Source organism: Paralichthys olivaceus, chromosome 12 (assembly GCF_024713975.1).
Source record: "Paralichthys olivaceus isolate ysfri-2021 chromosome 12, ASM2471397v2, whole genome shotgun sequence".
Lineage (NCBI taxonomy): Eukaryota > Metazoa > Chordata > Actinopteri > Pleuronectiformes > Paralichthyidae > Paralichthys > Paralichthys olivaceus.
Genome location: NC_091104.1, coordinates 23723097 through 23749183, shown reverse-complemented (window position 1 = coordinate 23749183; position 26087 = coordinate 23723097). Strand labels below are relative to the sequence as shown.

The 26087-nt window shown below is 39.9% G+C and overlaps 3 protein-coding genes and 1 non-coding gene across 6 annotated transcripts in view; 3 read left to right on the top strand and 1 right to left on the bottom strand.

Annotated features, from left to right (window-relative positions):
• Nucleotides 1-8324, top strand: part of LOC138412170 (uncharacterized) — a 36669-nt gene extending 28345 nt beyond the window's left edge. Inside the window, exon 5 of the mRNA XM_069535251.1 lies at nucleotides 7664-8324. Within this exon, the coding sequence (XP_069391352.1) occupies nucleotides 7664-7742 (79 nt within the window). The 3' untranslated portion in view covers nucleotides 7743-8324. The remainder of the gene's footprint in view (nucleotides 1-7663) is intronic.
• Nucleotides 6623-6704, top strand: trnas-gcu (transfer RNA serine (anticodon GCU)). Its single transcript has one exon. It is a non-coding gene; the product is annotated as a tRNA-Ser (tRNA).
• A 1206-nt stretch (nucleotides 8325-9530) lies between the features above and the next one.
• On the bottom strand, nucleotides 9531-15716 carry gjb9a (gap junction protein beta 9a). The gene is made up of 4 exons (XM_020084596.2): nucleotides 15438-15716; nucleotides 12161-12373; nucleotides 11303-11604; nucleotides 9531-11219 (listed from the first exon to the last, which is right to left on the bottom strand). The coding sequence occupies exons 2-4, from the start codon at nucleotides 12329-12331 to the stop codon at nucleotides 10877-10879; spliced, it is 816 nt and encodes a 271-aa protein (XP_019940155.1). The 5' UTR covers nucleotides 12332-12373; nucleotides 15438-15716; the 3' UTR covers nucleotides 9531-10876.
• A 1890-nt stretch (nucleotides 15717-17606) lies between these two features.
• LOC109628219 (protein tyrosine phosphatase type IVA 2-like) lies at nucleotides 17607-24438 on the top strand. 3 transcript variants are annotated; one of them, XM_020085220.2, is made up of 8 exons: nucleotides 17607-17748; nucleotides 18506-18653; nucleotides 18763-18888; nucleotides 19541-20159; nucleotides 20245-20337; nucleotides 20789-20919; nucleotides 21999-22073; nucleotides 22214-24438. In XM_020085220.2, exons 4-8 carry the CDS (start codon nucleotides 20064-20066, stop codon nucleotides 22323-22325), a joined length of 507 nt encoding a protein of 168 aa, XP_019940779.1. In that variant the 5' UTR covers nucleotides 17607-17748; nucleotides 18506-18653; nucleotides 18763-18888; nucleotides 19541-20063; the 3' UTR covers nucleotides 22326-24438. The 3 variants fall into 3 exon arrangements, with proteins under 3 accessions (XP_019940779.1, XP_019940781.1, XP_069391353.1); XM_020085222.2 differs by having other exon boundaries at nucleotides 17632-17748; nucleotides 18509-18653; XM_069535252.1 differs by lacking the exon at nucleotides 17607-17748 and adding an exon at nucleotides 17833-17987.
• Nucleotides 24439-26087: the final 1649 nt, after the last annotated feature.

Below are 26087 nucleotides of genomic sequence, written 5' to 3'. Positions count from 1 at the left end.
GTGAGTTTTTCTGTGTGTGGGCGTGTGTGTATGTGCGTGGGCGCCTGCTAGCTTTTTTATTGTCTATGTGTGTGTGCTGTTCCGTGTGGGTGCTAGCTGTTTGTATGCACTGCAAGTGTGAAGAGAGGAGGACGAAACGATCCGCTGAATCTCAGCAGAATCTAACACACACGCGTGCATGCACACACACTTATGCACACACAAAAAAGCATGCAAGAATATAAAGTGGAAAGCATTTGGATTCAAGGTTGTATCTCAGGCTCTACAGCAAAGAGTCTTGCATACAGAAAGCTTATATTCTGAACCTCTTACCTCTGTTATCAACTATACTACCAAATCAAATTACAATCACAATAATAATATAATAATCATACATTATTATGACATATCTATATATAAAAATGTGCTTCATGTGCCAAACTGAAATGAGAAAATACAGAATGTGAATGTGTCTTGCTAAGTGTTGTGACATTGATAAACTGTTGCTAACGGAGGCCAATGGATGACAAAAAGCCCCCCAGAAATGAATCCAAAATATCTCCCTCCCCCTGGTGGCTGGCTGAGCTTTTTACATGAGATAATTCCTGCATTCTAGTCTTATCACACTGATGATGGCGTATATATGTTTTAATTTGGTTTAACTTTGTTTTAATGAATTATTTGATGCTTCAGTGAGGCAAAGTGATTAACAGCTGAGATTGACTCGAGATTGGTCAGGTGGATGTGTTGGCAGAACCTCGACACTGAGGTTCTACTAAACGACCACTAATACACACACTCTGGCTCTAAATGACATCACCTGCAGAATGACAGCAGTGCCCGTATCATTTTTGTCCAGTGGCAAAATGCATCATCCATCTTTATATACGCTACAGTAATTGTTGCTAGACTGTTAGCCTATTAACAGTTGAACATCAAGCAGAGACATTAACATTCATGTTTCAGGCAACCTAATGACAACACTGATTTCAACATAAAATGTAGCCATGGAGTATTAAATGTGTTGTGGTTTCTAAATGACCGCTGCTGTGATGGTGGACCAAAACACATTCAGCACTGACAGTATGAGTGGTAAAATATCTTCATAATCACACAGCTGCATAGCATGCAGGAAATAAGTTAGCAGCTGATGGGGGAGGGGGGGCAGCAGTTGTAGAAGCTGCTTTCAGAGATGCACCGAACTCTGCAGTTCAAATATCTCCTGGTGAAAAAGCGGTGACACGCACACGTAGAAGATACTGACGAAGAAGTTTGTGCAAGAGTTTGCCTCGGTGTCTGTGTGTTGTCAAGACAATCATGTGATCTCTGCAGCAGAGTTGAAACATCACTTCCTGCCTCTGTCTGCTGCACCCGGCCGCTCCACCTCTCACCTGAATAATGCGAAGGATTTGTTGGTGTTGTGAACACGTCTGAAAACCTCCTGCAGGTAACCTCTGCAGCTGCAATTCTCCGGATTTTACCTGCAGTCTAAAAAACTGCTAAAATAAACAGGATGTGTGCTTCACCTAATATGAACATCCCTGACTATTAGCATATTGACCTCCTCTGTGGATTCAGGCCATTTTTCTGATACCACAGCACAGAATAAACAACAAACCCATGATTGTAACATCTGCCAGTCTGTCTGTCCTGGAGGAGACCAGCCACTTTTACCGTGAAAATGTCTTTGACAATTTTGTCCTGTTGGCTCGGTCACAACTGCTGAAGAGAGAGCGAGAGACAATCCGTTATATGCAGGCAGAATGAGATACAAGCGCCGGGATGAAGAGGAAGAGGAGATCAGTAGGTGCTGCTTATATAAGACCATCACAAATATCATGGTAAAGACCTGAGAGGGAGCGGAGTTATTTTAAACCGGGGCGATAGCTCGGAGAAAGAAGCGGTGTGGGCTGACATGTTGGCCATCACAGCAAACTGTGCTTGTGTGTGTGTAAAGCGTGTGTTCCCCACCCTGCAGAAACCTGGCAGATCGCAGACTGGGGCTTTAAAGACATATTACATAATGCCGACTAGGGCTTTCATCACAGTGAAGCACCTCCAAATTTATCTTCTGGTCAAATCATTAAAACATATCTTGTTGTCTCAGGGTTTTGAGGATAATGTGCAATGCCAAGCAAAATCTGCCTGAACTACAGTGACATTAATTAGTTGTTTACTGTGAAGAATATTAATAAATGACCCACTAAATGTGTGTGGCTGTGTTTTTACCTGTATTTTCATGTTCTTGTCTTTTGTCCTGTGTTTGGGACTATTTTGGGACACTGGGTGCATGGCTACGAGCCAATAACAGTGCACCAGTTCTGAGGGAGGCGGGACTATATCAGCAGGTAGCCACCGGGTTAACACTCTGCTTTCTGTCTGTGTCCGGGATGCATGAAAAGCTGTAGGTTTGTGTGTCTGTGTGATACACAAACACACACATTCACACAAAATCAGACAACCTTCCCGCAGGGTTGTGTGTCTGTGTTTATTTGGGATTTAGGACGCAACATTCTTGCAAACTCCTCCTTTGCTCTCTAGCTTGCTCAACCACCACTGCCCTCTCACTCTCTCTTAGAATGGTGTGTTTACAAACAGCAGCCGACAGGTCCTGTTTATAGTGTACTATGATTGATGGTTTATACAGGGAACTCAAAGATAAAGCAGCTGCTTTGTCTTCAAGACTGAAAATCATTCTTTCACTTACTACTTTATATTTAAAGGTGCAGTGTGTAGAGTTTTGTGATATCTAGTGTTGAAGTTGCATGTGGCAGCTGAACACCCCTCACCTCACCCTCTCCTTCCAAACATGAAAAATAAACTGTGGTAGACTTAAATTGTCATAAAAACTCAAAAGGTGTTTAGTTTGTCCAGTCTGGACTAATGTAAAAAACATGGCGGCCTCTGTAGAGAGGGTCCCCTCGATGCAAATATAAAGTATTTTAATATAAAGGGTCTTTTCTGGGATAAAGAAAACTACAATTCATACAATTTAGATGAAACAAAACATCATGAGGATTATTCTACATTAAATTTCTGACAATAGATCCCTTTCACCTAAATCTTACACACTGGACCTTTAAATCACTTTTCTTACACCTTACACTTTTGGAAACACTGCTGGGTCCGTTTTAGTTTGAAAAAACAAGGGTTTGCTTTTCACTCAAAGCAAGGAGAACATATAGACACCCACATTCATTTTCTGATTGGGTATGATCAGTCACGACTCGCCAACCAGTTGTGAGTGCTCGACCATGTCGTTGGTCCAAGAAAAGAAATCCCTGCTCTCACTTTTCACCATTGCTGCTCTTCATTCGTAGTATCTTCTGTAACTAAGCAACCAACTGCAGGTTAGACAATCTGTTTACACACACATGACCTGTGTAGGACATGAGGACAGTGCATCACGCCAACTTATATTTTATTTTTATATTTATTCTTATTTCTCTCAGGACTCATTCTTGTACCACTCAGTATGTGTTACCTCATGATCCAGCATTTCTTAAAACTTGGTGGCTCCACAAGTCTTGACACTGTGCGGACACATTATCATATTATGAATTTGGGGAAATGTGCTTGGAAACAGTTGCCTCCGCAGTTAAAGAGCAACATTAGCATTTATTAGGTCATTTTTTCGGGACCCTTGATGAACATGAGTCCAATGGTCTAATTATCATTCTGCTGTTAGCTCTGTGTTCATCACCTATCCTAAGGGAAATATGTGAAACACCATTTACATGTTTTTGCCTGTTGGGCAGATCAGGTGGCCAAGTGTAAATTACACCCAAGAAGCATTAGGAACCTGACAGTTTGTGGGTGATGCTAGTTAGCTTGCTTACGTTGTAGATTATTATTATATAGTTGATCTATTATCATTAATATTATTATCTTATCCAAAAAACACTACTTGATTTTAAATTGCTTCAAAATCAAATTGTGAGTAAAATATTTGTTTATTACATTGACCCTGATGTCTCTGGCCTATTTCTATGATTTTAATTAAAGCAACTGAGTGGATAACTGTGCCAGTACATGAACCAGACATTTAGTTCTGACATCATGACACTGCTGCTCTATAAGGCCTGTTAGAGATCAATAAATTCAATTAGGTAGCTCTTCCGTTTAATGAGTTACCTCAATGAAAGGGAGGCTTTACATGAATCACAGGCCAGACTCATAACTGTCGCGTTGAATATAGTACAAGTACAGGCCTCAGGAGAAAATGAGCTCAGTGATATTGATCTGATAATGTATATCATATCATGTAATGTCTCAGCAGCTGTCTTCTCTGTAAACGACATGTAAAATGTGTGATCTGTCGCCTAAAGAGATTCAACTAACTGAGATATGTCCAGTTTCAATATACAACAAAATGATACCAAACCGGGAGCTGATGTGATTTGAATTGGGTTCTGCATTACCACAACTAGAGTGTGTTTATATTTTATTTATCATTTGTATTGTCGAATAAAGTCTTGAAATGAGTAAATCTATTTTAGATTACAGGCCCCTTTTTTCACTGTGCGTAGTAGAATATGTGTAATTATATGGATGTGATGTAATCCCATGAGGAATAATCTTATTTTGACGTGCATGTAGAACGTATGAGGGTTAAATTGTATCTGTCATCAAATACTTCTTCCATCCGCCCACTACAATTCCCTCATAAGGGCACTACCCACAATTCTTATCTCCTCCAATCAGCACATCCACATCTCTGATACAGTCCTCCAGCCTAAACATGTAACCCTGTAAATTCAGAATCTTTACATAAACACCCACATTACAACTCCTTATTTCACCATATTAAACAATAGTGTTCATTCCTGTGTGTGTGTGTGTGTGTGTGTGTGTGTGTGTCTCCGAGCACAGTTGTTGATCAGGATGTTCTCTGGTTCCCCTCATCCTCTGCTTCCATGTGTTAAGCCTGTCTTCATGTACGATCACTCTTATTGTGTTTCTTTCCAGGTGTAAGATTGGTTCGAATGCCCCCCCCCCCCAACATCCGGGGACAATTTTCATTACAACTCTCTTTGTTGATTCTAGAATTGCTAAATGTTATTTATGATTAGTGGGTTGGGTGTCACAGAAATAAAGCCCAGGTTTAGGTTGGCTGTGGGACTGAGTGTATCTCTTTATTGTTAATGCGGCTGTATGAGTTTATTGACCTTTCTTTGTGAATGATCACATGAGAAAGAATTCTCTTAATTCACTTAATTTCTGCAGCGTTTTAAACAGCTTTCATTTCAGGTACCCTGGGTAACACACACACACACACACACACACACACACACACACACACACACACACACACACACACACACACACACACACACAGCACCCGAACAGCCATGTCACATAACCATCATTAACATAACATTTAGCCTTACTTTGTTTGTACACTGTAAATGAAAAGCTTTGTCAGTGTAACATCTAATCATGCTTCTTGTTCTGTGTTAGCTCTGAAATAAATATCCTGCTGAAATATTGACTGCAGTTAAACACAGGGGTTGTTAGACAGAAGAACATTAATGTTAGTCAAGGTAAACCATGTGTCGGGGAAGGATTATAACATATGTATCTCAAGGGATCAAATTAAAAACACAGAGATCTCTGCTGTTTGATTTTAATGAGTTTTCCTTAAAGTCTGTTTGAGCTGTAACTGAGGCAGTATCACGATATCTTGATCTCATGAAGTTTTAAGTGTTAAGCCCGCGGGGAAGTTGTAGCTACATTATAGCCTGAGGCTCTATCTGTTACTGGACAGAGCTCAAATAGAACAAACACTGTGCGTATGTGTGTGTGTGTGTGTTCATTGGTAACTAAAGATATTTCCACGAGTAGCTTCGTCAATTCTGTTTTTGTATTTTCATTAATGCCATTGATTCTTCCACTTGTCTGTGGTCAGAAAAACAAAACAATCTCTAAATATACGCTTTAGGACAAAGAATCTAAAAGATCCCATCTGTGTGAGTCACCTGTGTAAATTCATCGTTCTGATCTGCAGTCGCTTTCCACACACAGCTCTGTTTACGTCTGTAAACCAGCAAGAAGTCCCTGCTCATATCACACATCCACATGACGTCCTCCCGTCCTGTCGAGGCCGACGTGCTGGGTTCACCTTGAAACGCGGAGCGGCGAGTCTCTGTAGGTCATTTCACGAAATGACCAAATAAATGAGTAGCTTAATAAGATAGGATGAACCTGCACCTGGTGTCTGAACTGCGTTTAGAGGTAAGTACCAACATTGAGTCGCATCGTGTCCCAGCTCTGTAATCCTGACACCTGCAGGTGCAGCAGGAAGAGTGCAGGCTGGTGTAGCTGGAAGTGTGGCGCCCTCTGCTGGTTTCAGCGCCACAACGCTACGTTTGTCAGCTTCTTCGAATACTGGCTGCAGTTTAAGCGCGTGTTGCCATGGTACCGTTCTGTTATGGCACGTTTGCATGAGTGACATCATCAGGATGAGTTCTACTCTGTTCTATTTTATATATTCTACATATATATATATCAAAAATCACTCACAAACACAGTGCTTTAGATCGTCCACAAGATGGCACTGTCCGGGTGAGATTTCCTTTTGTGTGTGTAATCACTGCACTTTAGGCCGTCCACAAGATGGCACTGTGGGACCGTGCAGCACACAGACGAGGTGGCCGAGTGGTTAAGGCGATGGACTGCTAATCCATTGTGCTCTGCACGCGTGGGTTCGAATCCCATCCTCGTCGGAAATTCTATGTTTTCCACATGTGCACAGTCCTGCCTTTCACAACATTCTGTGTGTACCTAACCTCACACGTGTCCTATTCTTCATTTCACTACTTTCTGCTCCCAGTAGTTTTACTGGAAGGGGACTGTGCTTAAACTGCTCTCAAGGCCAAACATGGAGGTTGTCCTTCATGATTTTTAGATAAAAACTTAAGATATCTTTGCAGAAATGTCACCAGGAAATCTATCAGAGCTAAATTTTAGGCTGTATCCATTTTTTTTAACATTAGTTTTCTGTGGACCCTCTCCATTGAGTCTAATGTTTGAGAGGACATTACTGGAAGGAGCACCAAAGTCACATTATTAATTCTAACCAATAAAAACTATATCTTTAGGTTCGACAAAGTCCCGGGATTCTCATTGTGTTTTTATTTCACAGGTAGGACTTGTAAAATATCTATTTGTTCAAGCACTGCGTCAGAGCCTAGATCTGTCTCTTTCCCAGTGGGAATCAGTGAGTGAGTTTCCATGGCATCATGATACACACACACACACACACACACACAGCAGGAGGGCCCAGAGGGGGACAGTTCAACTTTTACTTTACACACATGTTTATGTGTGGGTAGATCACTTGAACAACTACTGGTTGGTCACAGATTTAAGACCTTATGAGTGCAGAACTAGTTTTAGAGTTTGCCCAGAGGACATTGAACTTCACGAGTGAGAGATCAAGACAAATTTGAAACTAACAACACACGATCAGTATGTGTGAGCAAACCATTAAATGAAGATTTATGAATATTTGAATTATCAATAAGATCTTCTTTACTGGTCAGTGAGAACACCGCTGCTAGGCAACAGAAACATGAATGCGAATTATGCTGCCTTCATATGGGATGTTGTCCAGATTATGAGTCCATATAAACATCCTCCTCGTTTGGTATTCACAACCTTGTCCTCTGTAATTTTCTTCCAGAGCATTGAAGGAGGAAATCTCATGGGGCGGAAAAAAGCTGCAGCCTGAATCAGCTGAAGTCCATGTGGGAGGTTACTGACACCTGATCGACCCGGAGAGCGTGACGGGATGTTTTTAAATGTGGCAGCTGGTTGTGTTCTGCATATGGAAACCTTTGCACCTCAATTGTGGGTGAATGTAAATGGTTTGTATTTTATATAGTGCTTTTCTAGACCTGATGACCACTCAAAGTGCTCTGCAGTACAGGTTATTGTCATCCACACACATTCATAACGTGTAACTATTAGCAGCATTTTTTTTCTCTGAGGGGCAATTTGGGGTTTAGCATCTTGCCCAAGGATGCTTTGGCATGCAGATGGAGAAGACTGGGATCGAGCCGCTGACCTTCTGGTTGGTTGGAGGACGACCGCTCTACCCCTCATGTATATTATATGGCATGATTCATATCCTCTATGTCTGCTGTTGATTCATAGTTATAATGGAATATGAACACTGTAAAATCTAAAATGTCCCCCTGATGACCAACATAAAAGGCCTCAGCAACAGAGTCCTTAGTCATAGACAGAATGAACTACTCCCAAGAGACTCATTGCTATACTTCAGGAGACACCATTGTCCACCACACACTCAACAAATAAACTTTTTTCAACCATCCCTGTGCAAACGTATCTTTTATTTTGAACTCAAAATGTTTCAATGTATATTTATATATTGATTCTTTATGGCAGATGTGCATATTTTCAAGCCTGGTATGACAAAAGAGGCCTGCTTGCATTCTTAACAGCACGGTGAACTTGGCATTATTCTGTCGGAATAGTTTGTGCACTTTAGTTGGACCTTTCTCTCCACAGTGACTCACCCAACACATCATCTCGTACATGATCGCAGGTAATCTGACTGTTATCATCTGCCATTGAAATTCCACAAACAAGTTGTTGATTTTCATATGCTGTGAATGAGGTGTTTCATCATTAATCATCCTGATTTCTCCTTTCATGATGCATTATAGACCAATGAATAGTGTAGGAGCCATATATTGTTTAATTATCATTATTCGGGTTTTGATTTGTTTGGTCTGGTTGCCACGGTGATATGTGGGGTTTGGGTCACATGGGTGCAGTAAATGATTGCTGTAGGTTATAATAATGGCTGAATCACCCGCACTGGGGAGGAGAGAGGGGAATTAGGTAGCCGTTATTTTTGTTGTATGCATTTTGTTTTGTTGGATCGTTGAATAAATACATTGAAACCTACCTGTACTCACCGTGCTTCCCTGAGCATCAGCGTGTCACTACAAATATACAGGACCTAAACTCAGCCTCTCAAGCGACTTTAAAGGGATTGGAAAGCCGAAATAATTAGTGTGGCTCCACTAGTAGACAAACATCAGCCCAGGTTTAATGTGGATTATTCAACGATGACAATATTGTTATCTTTGCAGTGGCTGTGGCTGAGCAGTAGAGCGGTCATCGTCCAACCAGAAGGATGGCAGTTCGATCCCAGTCTTCCCATCTGCATGCCGAAGTGTCCTTGGGCAAGATGCTGAACCATAATGGAAAAAAGTGCTGCCCATAGATGCACTGTGTGAATGGCTGAATGGCGTACTATACTGTAAGGCACTTTGAGTAGTCATCAAGACTAGAAAAGCATTACATAAATACAGACCATTTACCATTTAATAGTAGCATAATGAAATCTTATTTCATGCATGAAAAACTGAAAAAAGTCATGTCTGAATAGGGACATTTGTTTCGTTAGTAAATACAACCTGAATTTGCTCATGGCATCTACTGCAAAATTATTTTTCTCCTCTCACCAATGGATTTTGAACAGTATCAGTGAAAACAATCGAGGATAACCTTGACACTGACCTTTATCAGCATTTTTATTTTACAAGCAATAAAAGGTATCATTATATTCATAAACAAAATATAAGTCAATATCTCAAAAGTAGTTTTCATGACGTTCCAGTTGACTCTTAGTCAGAACAGAAGTAGCTGTGATTTAACCAGATATTAAAGAATAAATGACCTTGTCCTTAATGGCGCTGTTTGTAAATTTGGCTATCACATAGCCAAACCTCTACTGAAGTGACCATGCTAACTGGCTAGCTGGCTTGTTGATCTCAAATATTGAGTCACTGTAGCTTTAAATTAACAAACAAAAAAAATGAGTCAGCATCTAAAAATAAACTAATATGAGATTCCAGTTGACTCTGAATCAAAACAAAAGTAGCTGTGGGGATTTATTTAAATATGAAAGTAGAAATGGCCTCATCCTTAAAAGGGATGTTTGTATATTTGGCTAGCTATGCAGCCAAAGTTAAGAAAGTACACATGCTAACCAATTAGCCTGGCCTGTAAAAGTATTATAACCTCTTGTCCTGTAAACTCAATGGTGGCAGGACTAGTGTGTAAACACCTAATGCCAAAATTGGCTACGTAGCAACTGACATATCTCCTTCAACATAATTTTGTCAGTTTAGCTAAAGTCCTGCTTGTACAGCAATACTCATTTCCCCTGATATTAAACAACCAAAAATGATAAATACATTTTAAATTCTGATAATCAAGAGCCCTTAACAAAAACAATAGGGAATTAGCTGGTTGTCCAATGCAGCTGATTGGCCACAAAGCTAAAAACATATTGACCAGCTTTCTTGGAGGAGAAATTTAAACATGAAAGATTGGGTAACTCAACACTTCATGTGAGGCATCAGCTCATCACATTCCTGGTGGTATTTTGGTCCCTGTAGAAGAAGAAATATAAACATTCTTTTTGTCAGTCAGGCCGTTGACAAAGATATTATCAGTGTTGAAGATACCAAGTGCTGTAATTTACAATATCATATATTTCTCATGAATCAACAATCAATCCACAATTTCCTGAAAACACAACATGAGTAAACAACATCAGTGCTGTAATTCTCCTGGATATGTCTCCTCATGTTGTCAGCCATAAGATGATCAGATCTGTGGCACAAAGTGATGTCCCAGTATCATAGTGATACCAATAGTCCTCTTCTTTAACTATGTACTAAAATATCCAATCAGCCATCCTCCTCATTATGGTTCGTGTTCAGCTGGATGACTGAATCCCAGAGGTCAGGACTGGGCCCTATTGGTCCTTTGGATTAATAGTTTCAGGTAACACATGTCCCTGTTGTGTGGTCACCCGATAGTAAAAAATCCATGGCAGAGTGGTGGTTGTGTCCTACAGTGTCGTAGTCGTAGTACCTTTTCTCACCTTCTCCCGCTTATTTAAACTCAGCTGGCTGTCAGACAGTGTTGGATCTGTCCTCCGATACAGCGACCTTGGTGGCGCTATGTCGGTGAGCTCATGTTGATCAGCAAATATCTGTCTCTGGTTCTCGTGTCGAATCCTTAACAATTTGCTGATGCGCTTCCCAATGAGATAAATCATCTCACAGATGCACATGACAATGCACAGTATGCTGGAAACAACCATGAACAACATGAAGATCTTTTTCTCGGTTGGACGACTGATGAAGCAATCCACTGTGTTGGGACATGGGTCCAGGGAACACTTGGATAGCCTGAAAGAATAGAGTAAACCCAGTTATAGCTTGTAGAAAATACCATCTTTTTAATTCAAAAAGCTATTAGACACAAGAATCACCTGGGCAGGTCATATCCATGATAAATCCTGTACAAGATGTAGAGGAATGATATGTCGAATCCAGCTTTGAAGACCAAACTCAGCAGATATGTCCACCACAGCCCCCCTCTCTTCTTGCCGGGGTTGGCGTACAGGTGAGAGCCGTGGTGCAGCTTCTCATATTTCTGGTCTTTTCCCTCGCGGTATTTCACATGAGCCATCACCATCAGAGATGGGCAGGTGATAAAGATCAGCTGCAGTGCCCACAGACGGATGTGGGAGATGGGGAAGATGTGGTCGTAGCAGACATTGGTGCAGCCAGGCTAAAGAGAAAGAAAGATGACCATTTCTTTAATGACTGCGATGTCATGTAACATAGGTTGTTGCATTCATGCAAGAGAAAAAAATGCAACAGAGCCTGATAAAGCCTTAATCTTTTTTTAATGTGTGTCAAGTTCCAAAAATAGTGAATATACACTTCCCATAATGCACCTAGTAAATACCAATGTCTTTCTGTTTACAGAGGTTTGTAATACATGGCCTCTGTTCAAAAGATCTCAAGCCGAATCTGTCCCAATAAATACACAGTCCATGCTGATATTGCATTGGTCTTTGTCAATGCTAATTAGAATTTTGTTAGGGGGTTAAATGACCCCTTAATTGTTCCACAGTTACATTTTGTTATAGTTGGACCTTTTGAAAATAGATTCAAGAGGTTAACTTTATGCTGTTTGAGTTGAGTTAAAAGTGCATCTACATTTTTAATCCATCATTCAAACTGGCAGGAAGTTCATAATGTGCATTAAATAGGGAAACTGAAAACACATTTAAAGTACAGATGTGTTACTTCAGAAATGTGTTTCTTTAAATGTTTGTTACCTGCCGGGTGTTACACACAAAGTCCTTGCTCTCATCCCCCCAAACCCTCTGTGCTGCGACTACAAACACCATCACACGGAACACAAACACCATGGACAGCCATATCCTCCCAAATGCAGTGGAGTATTTATTGACTCCACTCAGCAGACTCTCCAGGCCCGACCAGTTCATCCCTGCTGCTCTGCCGGTCTGGGTGGTAGACAAAAGCGAACCCTGTTAAAGAGAAGAGAGAAACTTGTTATGTTTCCAAATTCTCAAGACAAGATTAAAAAACAGTTCATGGCTGAATCATAGGTGAAAGTTTTTTTGCTCTACTGTACAAAAAGGTCAAATTCGGACTTGTTGCGGTTATAAGTTTGCCACACCTCACCCAATCCTACACATCAGTATGTAAAATTAATAGTTGAGCCAGAAACACCAGCCGCACCCTAAACGGAACTTGCAAAGGCTTGTGTGATTCATACCAACTTCATTACAAATCTCCAAAATGAGAGAGTTGACATTTCTAAAGTTTCAGGTCATATAACTAAGGATGTTTCCTGTGTGAATTTATACAGAAAGTACAGAAAATTGAATTTGTGTATTGCTTTTTAAATTGTCATTCAGGATTATTAATTGTTAAGTTTATACAATATGTTAATTTAAAGTACTGATAATATAGTATGGTGAACTAAACTATGTGGCAAAAGTGTATGGACATGTTTAAGTTCCAATTATATGTGACATGAAAGACACTGAGTTATAACAGGAAGTATGGTGCTTTGATCATTCCCTCATTCCTCCTCCTTGACGTTATTTAGCGGCATGTGAAGGAGTCGATATGAAGTAGCTTAAACAGCTGGAATCAGGTCCAGTAGGTTCAAGAGGAAAGTCAAAATGTAGTCAAAATAAAAAAGCGTTCATTTGTGGTATTCAGCAAGGAAACTTTTAAACTTTGTTACAGTGATGGCACCTCTGGTTCAAGAAGACAGAGATCATGAGGAAGATTGTCAGTTCAGATATGTGTCAGTTAAATGAGTTGGACTACGCAGTCAGAGCTCCAGTTAAGCATTTGATTGTTTGTTATCTGTACATGAAAACCGATTAACCGCACAGAAGTCCGACCAAATTACATGTATAAATTGTTTTTTTCTTTCCCCTATAGCCTAATGGCCCCTTTATATTTAAATATTTTATATTTACATTGGGAACGGATCCTCTCTAGAATCTTCATTGTTGTTGGCCTGTAGTTTTCTGCATCACCCCCACCTGGCTGACTGGATTCATGTGTCTTATATAGTGGAAACAGGGAAACTGTGGCCAAGCTAGTTTTTTAGTCCTCATTCGCATACACCCTCTGCATTTTAAAAACAGTAACTTGCTACTCATGTCTATCAAATAGTCCTGGTACTGGCACATAACCTCCTGTGAAACAGGCTCACAACATTTTATGCTAACTGTGTTCCCCTGTTTTTAGGCCTTATGCTAAGCTAAGCTAACAGGCTGCTGGCTGTAGCTTCATATTTAGCATACAAACATGACAGTGGAATCAATCTTTGCATCTATATCTTGGCAAGAAAGCAAAGTGTTTCTTAATAGCTATAGAGTGTAACTTTTTCTTCGTATATTTTTGTTGAAATAGCCAATTTTCAGACACAAGTGCGTGTGTTCAGCCTTACATGACACTGACCATGAACAAAATGCTGTTTTAATGATGTGGCTGATTGGTGTTCTTTGTCTCTATGCCCCATCATGGACCCTGGTGATTCTGTACACACAGCTGCTTTGTGTGTTATCACCATACAGTCTATGGTTATCACTGAGCTCTGCTGCTGTTTGTGTTGCTCGGCTCGTCTGCTGCTGCTGAATGAACGCGGTGAAAACACCAGAAGGCTTTTGTGAGTAAAGGTAATGAGGTTCTTAAATGAAACAGTCGAGTGTGATGGGTCCAGTATAAATAAAACGTAAATCATAAAGCTGCTGACATCTGTGTGATTTCAGTGTTTGTGTTGCCTGGACACTGGACTGTGTGTGTGTGTTTTTATTAAATGGTCCTTGCAAACAAAAGCCAGTGTACACAAATGCTGAGTTTTCTATTAAATCACAGTGTTTTCACAGGCACTTATGGCTGACATTGTATAAATCATATAGAAATCCAAACTATCTTCTACTTCCGTATACAACACATGAATTTTTCAGCTTGGTTTTTGTTGTACTAAATATATAAAACTAATAGTAAGTGTGGAATATATCAAGCAGTGACGGTTTAACCAAGTTGAATTTCTTCATTTGTTATATATACAGAGTTATTTATATATATATATAATACGTGAACTTATAAGGTAATAGAAGTTACGTGAGGGTAAGGTTTCTATTGGAAAAAAATATGGAATTTACAGTTTTTTAATGTAAAACAAGTATTGAACTGCATTCAGATTTCCCATTTCATTGCTAGAGAACTAGAAAAATGTAATCCATATGCGATCTGTAACACCACAATCAGGCCTGTATGGATTCTTGAGCAGTAGAGGATCGCTCACTGTTTAGAAGAGAGTCAAATATTTAGATTTCCGACAACAGGGTTAGTTCTGTAGTGAGGACAATTCTGTGTTAACACTTTAAACTCCAGTGCATAAAGACAAATAAAATGTGTTTGTAGCAGCAGTGAGACTCGCACTTGCTTTGAATACTCGCTACCCTGGGTTGAATCTAGTTTTGTACTTTTTTTTATATCCATCAGCAAGTAAATGTTTTAACAGATCAAATACATATTTTGTGAAAAACTTTCCTGTTAGGGAATGAAACTTGAGGAATTCATCCCACAGTAGACACAACTGAACTACAATCAGTTAAATTTAAGGAGCCAATAGGAGGCTTCATGTATCATCATGGGTAATGTGGAAAATTTTAGTGTTAGTAGGCTCAGCTCCACCACACCTCTATCTGTGTGTTGAATCTACAGTTTTCATAAACATTACATTCTGTTTCTTTTATTGTTCCCTTATAGGAGCTGCTCATTTCTTCCCCCAAGACACTGAAAAGGTTTGTGTCTTAGTCTTCCCTAAAGGAAAAAGTGACTCCCACTGTGTCTTTTTTTTAAGGTTGTAATTAACTTTGTGGTTTTCCTCATTGCTGGCATAACTTACCACTTGTATCCATCTTGTTTGAGAGGTAAATGAGAGAAAAACTATTATAACTCAGTTTGTGTGCCATTTAAACACAGTCTTTTGTTTATCTTTCAGCCTTCATGTGATACAGATTAAGGAAAAACTTAGAAAAACAAGTAGAGGAAACTTACCCTGTGCGGGAAACCTCCTTAAACACCAGAACCGAATGTGTGAGCAGCAGCAGGAGACTAATGCCCGGCAGTGGAGTTAAATGTAGTGAAGGAAAACGTAGTTTAAAATGTTCCTCTCCTTTCTCTCTCGCTCTGTCTGTTTCTGCTCTCGCCCTTTCCTCAGAAATCCTGCCAAACCAGATTCAGCAGCTGCTACGTCACTACACACACACACACACACACACACATAGACTTTGCATGTCCTGTCTTGTCAGTTTGTAGGAAATGGAGACTCCACTCCCTATGAGCCATGTAACCTAACACTGTATAAGTAGCTTGCTTTATTGACAGGACATTCATCCTTGCCTACCAACATGGTTGTTGTGTGTGTGTGTGTGTGTGTGTGTGTGTGTGTGCGTGTGTGCGTGTGTGCGTCAGAACAAATTAAAAAGAGTAAGAGAGAGCAAGAGATGCCACACCCTCTATGTTGTTACACAGGTCCGAGAGGCCTGTGGGATGTTATGCAAAACGTGTTTGTACACTGTCCGATGACTTTAAGTATGACTACTTAATTACATTTCATTCAATACTGAGTTTCTTTGAAAGTGAATAACTGCATAGAATAAGATGAAACAATTACTGTAAAATGTGAATGTGTACAAGAACATGCAAAGCTAATCCCACAGAACACGAGACAAAATCAAGTAGGAATGTGTTCTTCAAGTAAAATAATCAAATTACTTCAGATAAAAACATGATGTGTTACAAATAAGAGAATCTGATGAAGTAACTTTCTACTCATCTACACCTCCATCAGTGATCACTGTGATTACTAAAGTGGACCACATTAATCATATTTATCAGCACTGTAAACATTTGTACTGAGCCCCCTATACATGAGACAATCTTGTTTTGTATTTGTATTTAGATTTAATTTCGTCTATTTTAGCCTTCTGAGACATTTTAATACTGCAACTTTACTTAACTGAGAGCTGTGTTGTATTTATTTGTGTATTTTGTATTTTCATTACTCTACTTTTGTTTTTACTGGCAGCCGCAATGACAAATCAATTGTCCCCAGGGATTGTTAAAGTCATCTGTCATCTTTCTCATTCACTCTCTGGATCCACCACATCCTCCAGGCTCAGAGGAGCACATTCTCACATAGACTCAGACAACTCCGCTGTCACAAGGACAGATTCAGGAAGTCATTCCTGCCATCCGCCATCAGGTTTTATAATAACTCCCTGTAACAATTGTAACAACTGACTGTTTAACTCAACTACATTAGTCTCCTATTCCATCTGCATTGTAAATTTAATTTATTCACTGCTATATATAATGACTGGTATTCAGTATCAGTAGATGTTGCAGACTGTATATAGTAGCTAGTCTCTTTTGCACATCACTATATCACTTACTACTTACACTGTTTTATCACTTTATCACTGTACCACTTCTACTCTTGCACTGTTTTAAGTTTTTATGTTCTTATGCTTCTTGATTACTGAAACATTCAACCAGTCTCCTCTGTTTTAACTTTTAACTTTGCCTCAATTTAGCTCTGTCTGAACAACTCAGTCCAACATGTATGCTCTTTTATGTAGGAAAAAATATATAAAAAAACGAATTGTACTTATTGCACATGCACATGTCTGTACTGCTGGAACACAAGAATTTTCCATCCTATCTGTCTATCTATCTGTCTGTCTGTCTGTCTGTCTGTCTGTCTATCTTTCTATCTTTCTGTCTCAAAGGGAAGAGGTGAACATTTATAGTTTAAAACATGCCAGACAATGTGATCAAACCAGGGGGTCGAGGGTTGGACGTCAAATATTGTAAATATAAAAAACATGAACTTTGTGTTTTCCCCCTCAGGGTCACCGTATTGACATACACATTGACGTGTGTTGCTGTGAACGTGATAAACAGTAGATGGCAGCCACGACTTCAACATCAGTGTGTTTGACCTCAATATAAAACTATACATCACATTTATTTTAATTGAGTCAATGTGAGAAAATCAGCTCCAGTAAATCTCAGTCTCAACAACAGGCTTGAATAAACAGTCTGACCAGTGTGTGTTGTGGAGGCAGACTCACCATAACAGGAAGTAAAGAGTGGTGGCCTACAAATTAAAAGCGCCGTTTCCCCATCTTTAACGATGCAACGTGAAAGACATCGTTCGGGTTTTATTTTCAAAATGCTGGCACCGGAAGCTGTTGGGTTTATTGTGGCTACTTCGACCCCCTCTGTTCAACATGTCTCCTTCGCAGACTCTCCTCTGTCAGTAGAAGAAGCGTCTGGATTTCTCGCCAAACTACTACGTGTTGTAAGTATTAGAAACCACCGTGGGGTTCCACACGTCGAACGTGGCGCGGCTCCTGTTGTTAAACAACCCGCTGCGGCTGCTGTCAGTCGGCTCTTGTTACAAACCTGCCGCTGCTCTTAGCCTGGAAGTGTTAGCTCGCTGTTTATCCTGGGATCATGGTTGTTGACCTGGTTTGTAATGACCTGACCGGCGGAGCCTCTGATGACAGAAGCTGTCTAGTCTTTTAAAACCACGTGTTTGTATGTGATCTTAAGCTGGGTTCGCCACACACTGTTTGTTTTTATAACAAGAGCCTCGAAAAAGCAGCTAGCACTCAGCTATACTGTAGCTAGTTGATGATTTAACGTCAGAACATGGCAGAGGCTAATGCTAACGGTCAGCTGGTTGTTTCGAGACGCAGCTACAGACGTGCAGTCAGAAACAAGCGGTCAGCTAAACACTGAGCTCATTACTTATATTACTTTATAGCCACACTGTGCTAAACTGTGTGCAACTTGCAGACATCAGATGGTTCATAGCATCTCAGCTAACTGTACTCATTAGCTTTTAAACGTTGTGGTCTGTTACGTTCGTGGGATATTGTATGTCCCGTTAATCACACTCTAAAGCTAATCCTTCCGTTCATGGGATAGCAACACATTGGCTACACATTAGCGAAATGCTTGTACAGGGAGGTTGGTGTTGCTGCATTTCCTCATAGACAGGTAAAGCAGGTAGATGCTAACTGTCCAATGTTAACACGTCTTCTCCTATGCAGCAGGTCAGCGTTGAGCTAGCGGGCCGTTGTCAGCAAGGAGCCAGAACATCTGCAGCAGCAGCATCATCATCAATGGTGTGTCTACATCCCGGAGCCGTCACATTCTCCTGTGTGCGCTCAATGAACCATCTCCTCAGCTCTCAGCATAGTAAGTGTGTGTGTGTGTGTCAGGAGGCCCTGCTCCCCACCTGGTGACACGGTGGAAGTCTGCAGTATCATATAACACATGACAACCCATTTCCTCCTGTGTCTGCCAGGCTGCACATGTATGGCGTTTGCGAGGCTTGGAGGGGAGTTTTGCCAAGCCCAGCACCTGATGCTCATTGTGGACAAGTGAACAGGAGACAGCAGCGAGGCGCAAACACTGCCATTCGCCCACACAGGTGTGTTTCGATACAGGCTGGTTGTGTGTTTATGCAGGGCCAACATGGACAGGTTCACAGTGATTACATTGTTACAGTCCATTGACAACAGAGAGTATATCTGTGTTGACTCAGACCTGGTATGAACATCCGTACTGTTTCACTCACAAGTGATCAGCACTAAGTTCAGGTCTGAACACACCCGAATATGTCCTGAGATCTGATCACAGAAACCACATTCAGAAGTGGTCTGGGACGCATGTGGCATCAGCTGACGTCTCTGACCTGCTACAGTTTCCCAATGAATCAAAACAGTTTAACGGGACACTGTGTCCATACATGATTTGTTCATGACCACAATGTTAATACTGAAAACCACATGATGACTGATACTTTTCTTAAATTGGTGTACTCAGATTTATTCAGCCCATCCTATCTCTACTGCGCTTGCACGCTTGTCTCAACACACATACGACACACACTCAAACACCAGGTGCTATAATCTCACACTGGGTTAAAACAAAATAATTTGGTTTTCCAAACAGAGATTATGTATACGTTTATTTGCATATAGAGCGAGGAATGTCCAAATGTCCAGACTTCAGTTCACGTCTGAAAGCATAGTTAGATTCAGAGCATCGCTATACATTGTAAGACTGTTTCTGTCTCACAGGTCCTTCCTGCTATCTTGTTCAACCCATATGAAGACAAGCCAACCTTCAGTCTGTCACCTGTCCTGGAGAGTGGGGGAGGATTTGGACCAGGAGTTTCCTTTCTTCTCTTCTCCTTTCCTGCTTTTACTTCCTTCTTCACCTCTGAATCTTCTTTGAATGGGCTAACAGATTTGAAAGGAAAGAAGGATAGATCTTTTTTTCTGGACTTTAGGTGTCCTCTCCAGTCATCTTCGTCTCAATCTTCTAAATTAAAATTAAAGTTTTCAAGCAATCGATTTAATTTTTTCCTTCACTGCCAAGTTTAGATTTTCAACTTTTCTGAAATAGTTATCTTTCTCTCCTGTGTTTTTAATTCAACCTACTTTTTGTTGCCAAAGGAGTAGAATATATCCATTAGTTGCCCATAAAATATTTTTAGTTAAGTTTTTTTTTTAATATTCTAGATTTTTACTTTTTTTAAAACAAAGCGCTCTTCTATTCTTAACTTTAATTCTTTATCAACAAACCTTTGTTGGTCTAAAAATGAACCGACCGGCTCCAGTGGAGATCTCCTATGACTGTCTGAGATTCCTCATCACGCACAACCCCACCAATGCACAACTGGGAAGGTTTATAGAGGTAGTGTATCTTTTAGATCACATTTCATTGCTGTAATGTAATTGTGGATGTCATGGTATCTTTAAAAATGACTGTGCTCTGATAGGATCTGAAGGCATATGGCGTTAACACCTTGGTAAGAGTGTGTGCTGCTACATATGACAAGACACCGGTGGAACAAGAAGGCATACAGGTCCTGGTAAGTGATGAATGTGAATCTGCTATTGAAGCTGACTAGTGCAGTGCCCGTTCTAAACCTGTCTGTTTGAAATGTTTTGTTCTCTTGGTCTGTGTTGATGCTCTGGAGCTACTTCAGAATTATTCTTTGTCATTAGTGATGACATGAGTGAAAAGTTCCTTGATTTGTTTGTGTGCTGGGTGTTTTGTGCAGAGCTTTTTATAAACAGTCTATGGTGCAGAGGGAAGTTAGAAAACTACCTGGTTTATATTTGCAATGAAGATTTTAAAGTCAATGTTTTTCATGAAATGCTTTATGTGTGTGTGGTTTATATATAAGTTGGACGGATTTACTTAACTGGTGATTTTTTTTTATAGATAACATGTTGGCAATTTTAGTCTAGTTGCCACAAATCCTTGACGGGTTAGCACCTTAAACAGCAGATTAAATAAAGACTTCCCTTTCATTCCAGGATTGGCCATTTGATGATGGCTCAGCTCCTCCAGACCAGGTGGTGGACGACTGGTTGAACCTGCTGCAGACAAAGTTTAGAGATGAGCCTGGCTGCTGTGTGGCTGTGCACTGTGTTGCTGGACTGGGACGGTCAGTATGCACGAGACACAGGATTGAATAAATAAAGCTATGAACAAAATGCCAAAACAAACTAATGGCATCCCAAGTCAGCTTTTTTTTTTCATCAGTGACTGATGCACTTAATGTCAATCTAGAGCCCATGAAAGAGGATTTTAAAGCTGATGCTGATTTTGATATTGGAGGATTTACAAAAAATCTGATAATAAATAGAGAGATTAAAGTTCTCTATTGCTCTGATGCATTTTTCCTGGAACTGGATTACACAGACATATATGAGATCCATGCAGATAAAAATTAGATTATCTACTTGGTTCCCGGTTCTCTTTACAACTGTGTCCTGGTCAGTAACAATATAAACATGTGTTGAAGGAGGTGTTGGAATGAAAAGTAACATTAAATCAGCTGTTTATTCATATTTGTTGGACTTTTACCTAGCGTTGGCTAATTAGCCAGTAGGACACTGAGGCTATGGTGAATGTTATTGGAGCTTTTATATGTAACTTGAAATATTGGTGTTTTCTTCTGGAATTCAATATAAATTGTTTGTACTGCGGTTGTAAAACGTGCATGTGTGTGTGCTCACCTAGATATTTCCTAGTGGGCCACTGAAACTGTCTGCATAACACCACATTTGACAGCGTGCTGTTTCTTTCAGGCCTGGGCCCACTGGCCACTTAGAACTGTGTTAGTTATGATGTACGATAAAAGTAGCCTGTGGCAATATGAATGTATTAATCCACCACTGCCACCCTTCTCTCAGAAGATTTTGTTTTTGCTTTAATCACTTAAAGTAGTTAAAGCATATTTATTTTCTTTCCATTGCTTTAATTATTGCTTACTTACTGGCGGTTCCAAATGTAATTGTAAATCAGTTACAATGTTACAATGCAGCAAGCTCTGTTTGTCATTGCCCTGGATCTGTGGCTACAGGGGTCCAAAGTAATAAGGCATTTCATTCATAAAGAAGAAAGCTCAAACTAAATAATAAGGCACAAACTGAGTATATCAACTGTTTTAATGTGGAGTGTTGTTTCTTTCTTCCCAAACTCATGGCTGTACTCTTGTGTCTATTTGTTCTTTGTCCTCAGAGCTCCTGTGTTGGTGGCCCTGGCTCTAATTGAGTGTGGGATGGAATATGAAGATGCGGTGCACTTCATAAGACTGTGAGTTTCAGGCTTTGATTCTGCTGTTTTTTCCTCATTTCACTTAATCTGAATAACAACTGCTCTGTACCATGTTCAGTACCATCCCTGTAATTATTCATGCCTGTTTCTTGTTTGTTACAACTCTTTCATTTTATCAGGAAGCGTCGTGGTGCGTTCAACTCCAAGCAGCTGCTGTATCTTGAAAACTACAAACCTAAACTGTGTCTGCGCTCCAAAGACGCCAACGGACAGAGCTGCTGTATACAGTAGGAATCTACAACCCCAAAACAGCCTCACCGCAACTTCGTAGGAGACATAACTTGTTTGGTAAAATGTTTCTGTTAATATTAATCCTTGATAATTATTCAAAGCACTTCATGTAAGTTCAGAAATGTTAAAGACCTCACTGTGAAGTTCTGCAAATATTCTCTGTAATCAAGCAAATTCAGATTTTAAAGAGGTTTTTATTTCGTTTGACTGTAACCTCACCTAGACATTAGGCAGAACTGCACAAGTCATGCATTAAAGGGAGAACCCACAGTCTGACAGAACTCATTTTAAAGGTGCGGTAAACACACACACACACCAAGGTGAACCACTGATCTCAAAAAGATGGGATTTGCAAATGGGACAACTTACTGAGCAAATGAGAGCGAATTAATGTTACCCACACGTCAAACAGAAACACAGCAACCTCTTTAACCCTTTTCATCCTGTTCAACTCTGTGGTCTCCACCTTTGAACCACTCACCGATGTTCACGCGTGTCTTCACCTTTTTGATATTTTGTTATCCTATTTGGGTTTGTTGTAGTCTGTGGTTTTTCCGCACTTAGCATTTGGAGCACCACTGTGAAAATGACTGTGGTTATACAATCCTGTGAGGTAGCAGTGTTAGCATTTCCAGTGGCCAACAGTAGTTGTTCTGAAAAACAGTTGTGGCTGTGTTCGTTATCTGATGCCACTTTTTCACGTCATCCCTCGATAGTAGAAGACACTTGAATGATAACATTATCTCATTTAAGATGTAACAGGTAATGTTGAGCATGAACACCCTTGTGGCGGATTGGGTGGAACAGTGTTGTACTATTCAGTTCACCCCGCTATCTTTGTTTCCCACATACAGAGCCAGGGTTTTTTATCAAAACCAGATTTTATTGAGCCCACGAACAAAGTGTACAGCTAACGGTCGGAGGAGATATTGGCAGAATTTGGCTAAATGTATTGTGGATTGAAATATACCTACCTTTAACTGTCACTGTGAACTGTGAAGTTTTTTTGGCTGTAAAAATGGAAAAACAATCACAAAAGTCACCCTCTACATTCAAAGTTACAGTATAGACGCAGCTAGAATATATGCTGCTGATGTAAACAGAGATTTTCTAATTGAGAATTGTGACATAATTAAAATGATTTAGCATTGAATAAATAGTTGTCAGTATGTGCTTTCAGAAGCATGCTGGTTTATTGCACATCAAACCCCACTGATTATTTTTATTTTGTTTTAATTTTTCCAATTACTGACCAAATGTATATCCCGCAGCCGGATTGTGGCACAGAAAGATACAGAATTCAAATGTATTCAGAAGATGAAAACATTTAAAAATCTGAGATATGTTGTAGTAAACAACATCACAATCTATCTACTTAGTATTTGTCAGTCATAGAAGCACAGTCTGCTTCTCGAGAGCAAAGTCACGTCGGCTGTCAATGTTAAACACCATCTTTCCTCGTGTCACCACGGCAACACAGCCAAAATGTTAAAGATGACTTGATGAATGTGTTCTTGAAAGAACACTGAAAGGTTCTGGTAGATTATCATCTTTTAGATGTTGAAAACAAACAGAATAACTGACATGTCCTCAGTCGTTGGCTGCGGTGTTGCGTTCACTCGACACAGTGTCTGAGTGTTAGCACGCGCTGTGTGATTTAAGTGTTTCTGCTCAATGATATTGAGTGGAAATGTGTTAACACACGAGCATGTTATGTAGCTGTATAAGTGACATTTAACAAAGCAGGACTGATGAGCTTTTACTAACACTAAGTTAACTGAACTCAAAGGACAATCTTCCAAAAACTTTCTGTATTTCTACAACAAGCGTGGAACAGGACTGTGAAGCCAACATGGCTGCCACTGAACACGTAATGGCCGTTGTCTCTGTCCAGCTCTGTACCCACATGGCCGTCTGCTCAGCTGCTGTGTTTGTGAGATGCTGTTGGTCTTTGTGATGTTCTTATTTATTTTCTTTCCCTTGTACCTCTTATCTATTTGTACTTTGTGTTTATTTATTGACTCCACTGTGTTTCTTTGTGAAATGTTCGTCTGCTGGGAAAAAACAAAAAAATTCAATTAGTCTTGAAAAATTAAAGTGTTTAGTACTGTAACTGTTGTGGGTTATTATTTCCTTTTTCTTTTTGAAAACTGTCCAGTATTGTGTCTGTGTCTGTTGTGAACTTCAGAAAACAAGCATTAACAGTGATCATTTCAGTGTCACGCATTTCCTAAAATGCATTTAAAATACTTATTTAAATGCATATTTATGTATGAATATATATGTACACTATGCTGATCTGTAGCGTTAACCTCACGGATGCCCAACGTGAGGCTGAGCCTGCCCTCGACCTCAGTGAAGTGTGTGAGATTGTGTGTGAGAGACAGTGAGCGATGGCCTCTGGCTCTGGCGATACTGTTTGAATGTGTCTGTCAGGGTGGAATCACAGCATCACATGGAGCCAATGGATGATTCAAGGCTGACTGCCTTTATTGACTGACCTGGCAACACACGCACAGGGACTAACCTTGAACAAAAGAGCCACAGTGAATAAACACAATAAATGTCCGTGAACTGTGGTGAAGACCCAGTTTTTTAACGCATCTTAGGAAGAGTTCTAGCTGGTGATGTGGTTAAAAAACAATAACTGACTGATTAATCGATGATTAAATTGAAACTGCTTGCTGGAACCTAAAGGAAAATATTTATCATCATTGTTTCCTTAAATGATAAATCCACAGCAAACCGAGATCCACATTATATTCTGGTGGATGTTTAAAGTTAATATTAGATTTATTTATTTACCAACTTTAGCTTTAATCAGTGTCACGAAATTGTATACATGTACAACAATGTGCTGGACAGAGTAGTGAAACAGTAAAGAAATATGTTAAAAACACTAATGTAGCAACAGAGACAACAAATCTATTTAGACAAACCAAACAACGTTCTCTTTGTTCACATGTTTAAAGGACAGAACAGGATGGGAGTGTATACACAGTGATGAAGATGCAGATAACAACTTCTAGTCACTTATTCTCAGAGGAAAACAATCACCGGTATAATTACAAGAATGCTGAGCATCCGTACCAATCCATTAGTTTATATTTTCACATCGCTGGGCATCAAGTGAAAGTTCAAAAAAAAAGAAAAGATGTTCAACTAGCAGCTGCATATTTATCGAATTAAATTGTTCAAAAGCCAAGTTCAAATCTTTTTCAGCTAGTGTTGTTTGCTTCTGTTAACAGTAGATGGTGATAATGTCCTCTCAAACGGGGGGGGCACTTCTCAAGTCATCTGTACTTTGAATAGATACTTGATCATTGTTTTCCAGGAGACTGAGTCTATTTATGCTTACAAGGCAGGACACATGACAAATACGGCAACACACAAAATGTGCTAAGTACTGTAATGTTTGTACTGTGTGACTTCCAAATGGACAGACAGACACACACAGCTCTACAGTGTCCTTGGCAGCTGTGGACAGCTCTGTGATAATCTGCTGAATTTATGACAGCTGAACATTTCTAAAGTTGCTGACTGTGTGTGTGTGTGTGTGTGTGTGTGTGTGTGTGTGTGTGTGTGTGTGTGTGCTTCAATGTCCTAGTAAAAGGCACTGCTCTTCATACTGCATTTGCAGTTGGACCATGTCACCAGAAGAAATTGATTGCACACTGAATTGAACACATACATCAGTTATAATCTGTTTTTCAAATCTGTAACAAAAAAGCATTAACAGCAGTCTCATAATATATTTTACAT

Bases quoted from the DNA above. Each gene is read 5' to 3' on its own strand.
- LOC109628219 (XM_020085220.2), top strand. From the start codon at position 20,064: ATGAACCGACCGGCTCCAGTGGAGATCTCCTATGACTGTCTGAGATTC. The intron at 20,160-20,244 runs GTAGTGTATCTT...GTGCTCTGATAG, and splicing joins AACTGGGAAGGTTTATAGAG to GATCTGAAGGCATATGGCGT. The intron at 22,074-22,213 runs GTGAGTTTCAGG...TCATTTTATCAG, and splicing joins GCGGTGCACTTCATAAGACT to GAAGCGTCGTGGTGCGTTCA.
- gjb9a (XM_020084596.2), bottom strand. From the start codon at position 12,331: ATGAACTGGTCGGGCCTGGAGAGTCTGCTGAGTGGAGTCAATAAATAC. The intron at 11,605-12,160 runs GTAACAAACATT...CTTTCTCTTTAG, and splicing joins TTGTGTGTAACACCCGGCAG to CCTGGCTGCACCAATGTCTG. The intron at 11,220-11,302 runs GTGATTCTTGTG...CTATTCTTTCAG, and splicing joins CATGGATATGACCTGCCCAG to GCTATCCAAGTGTTCCCTGG.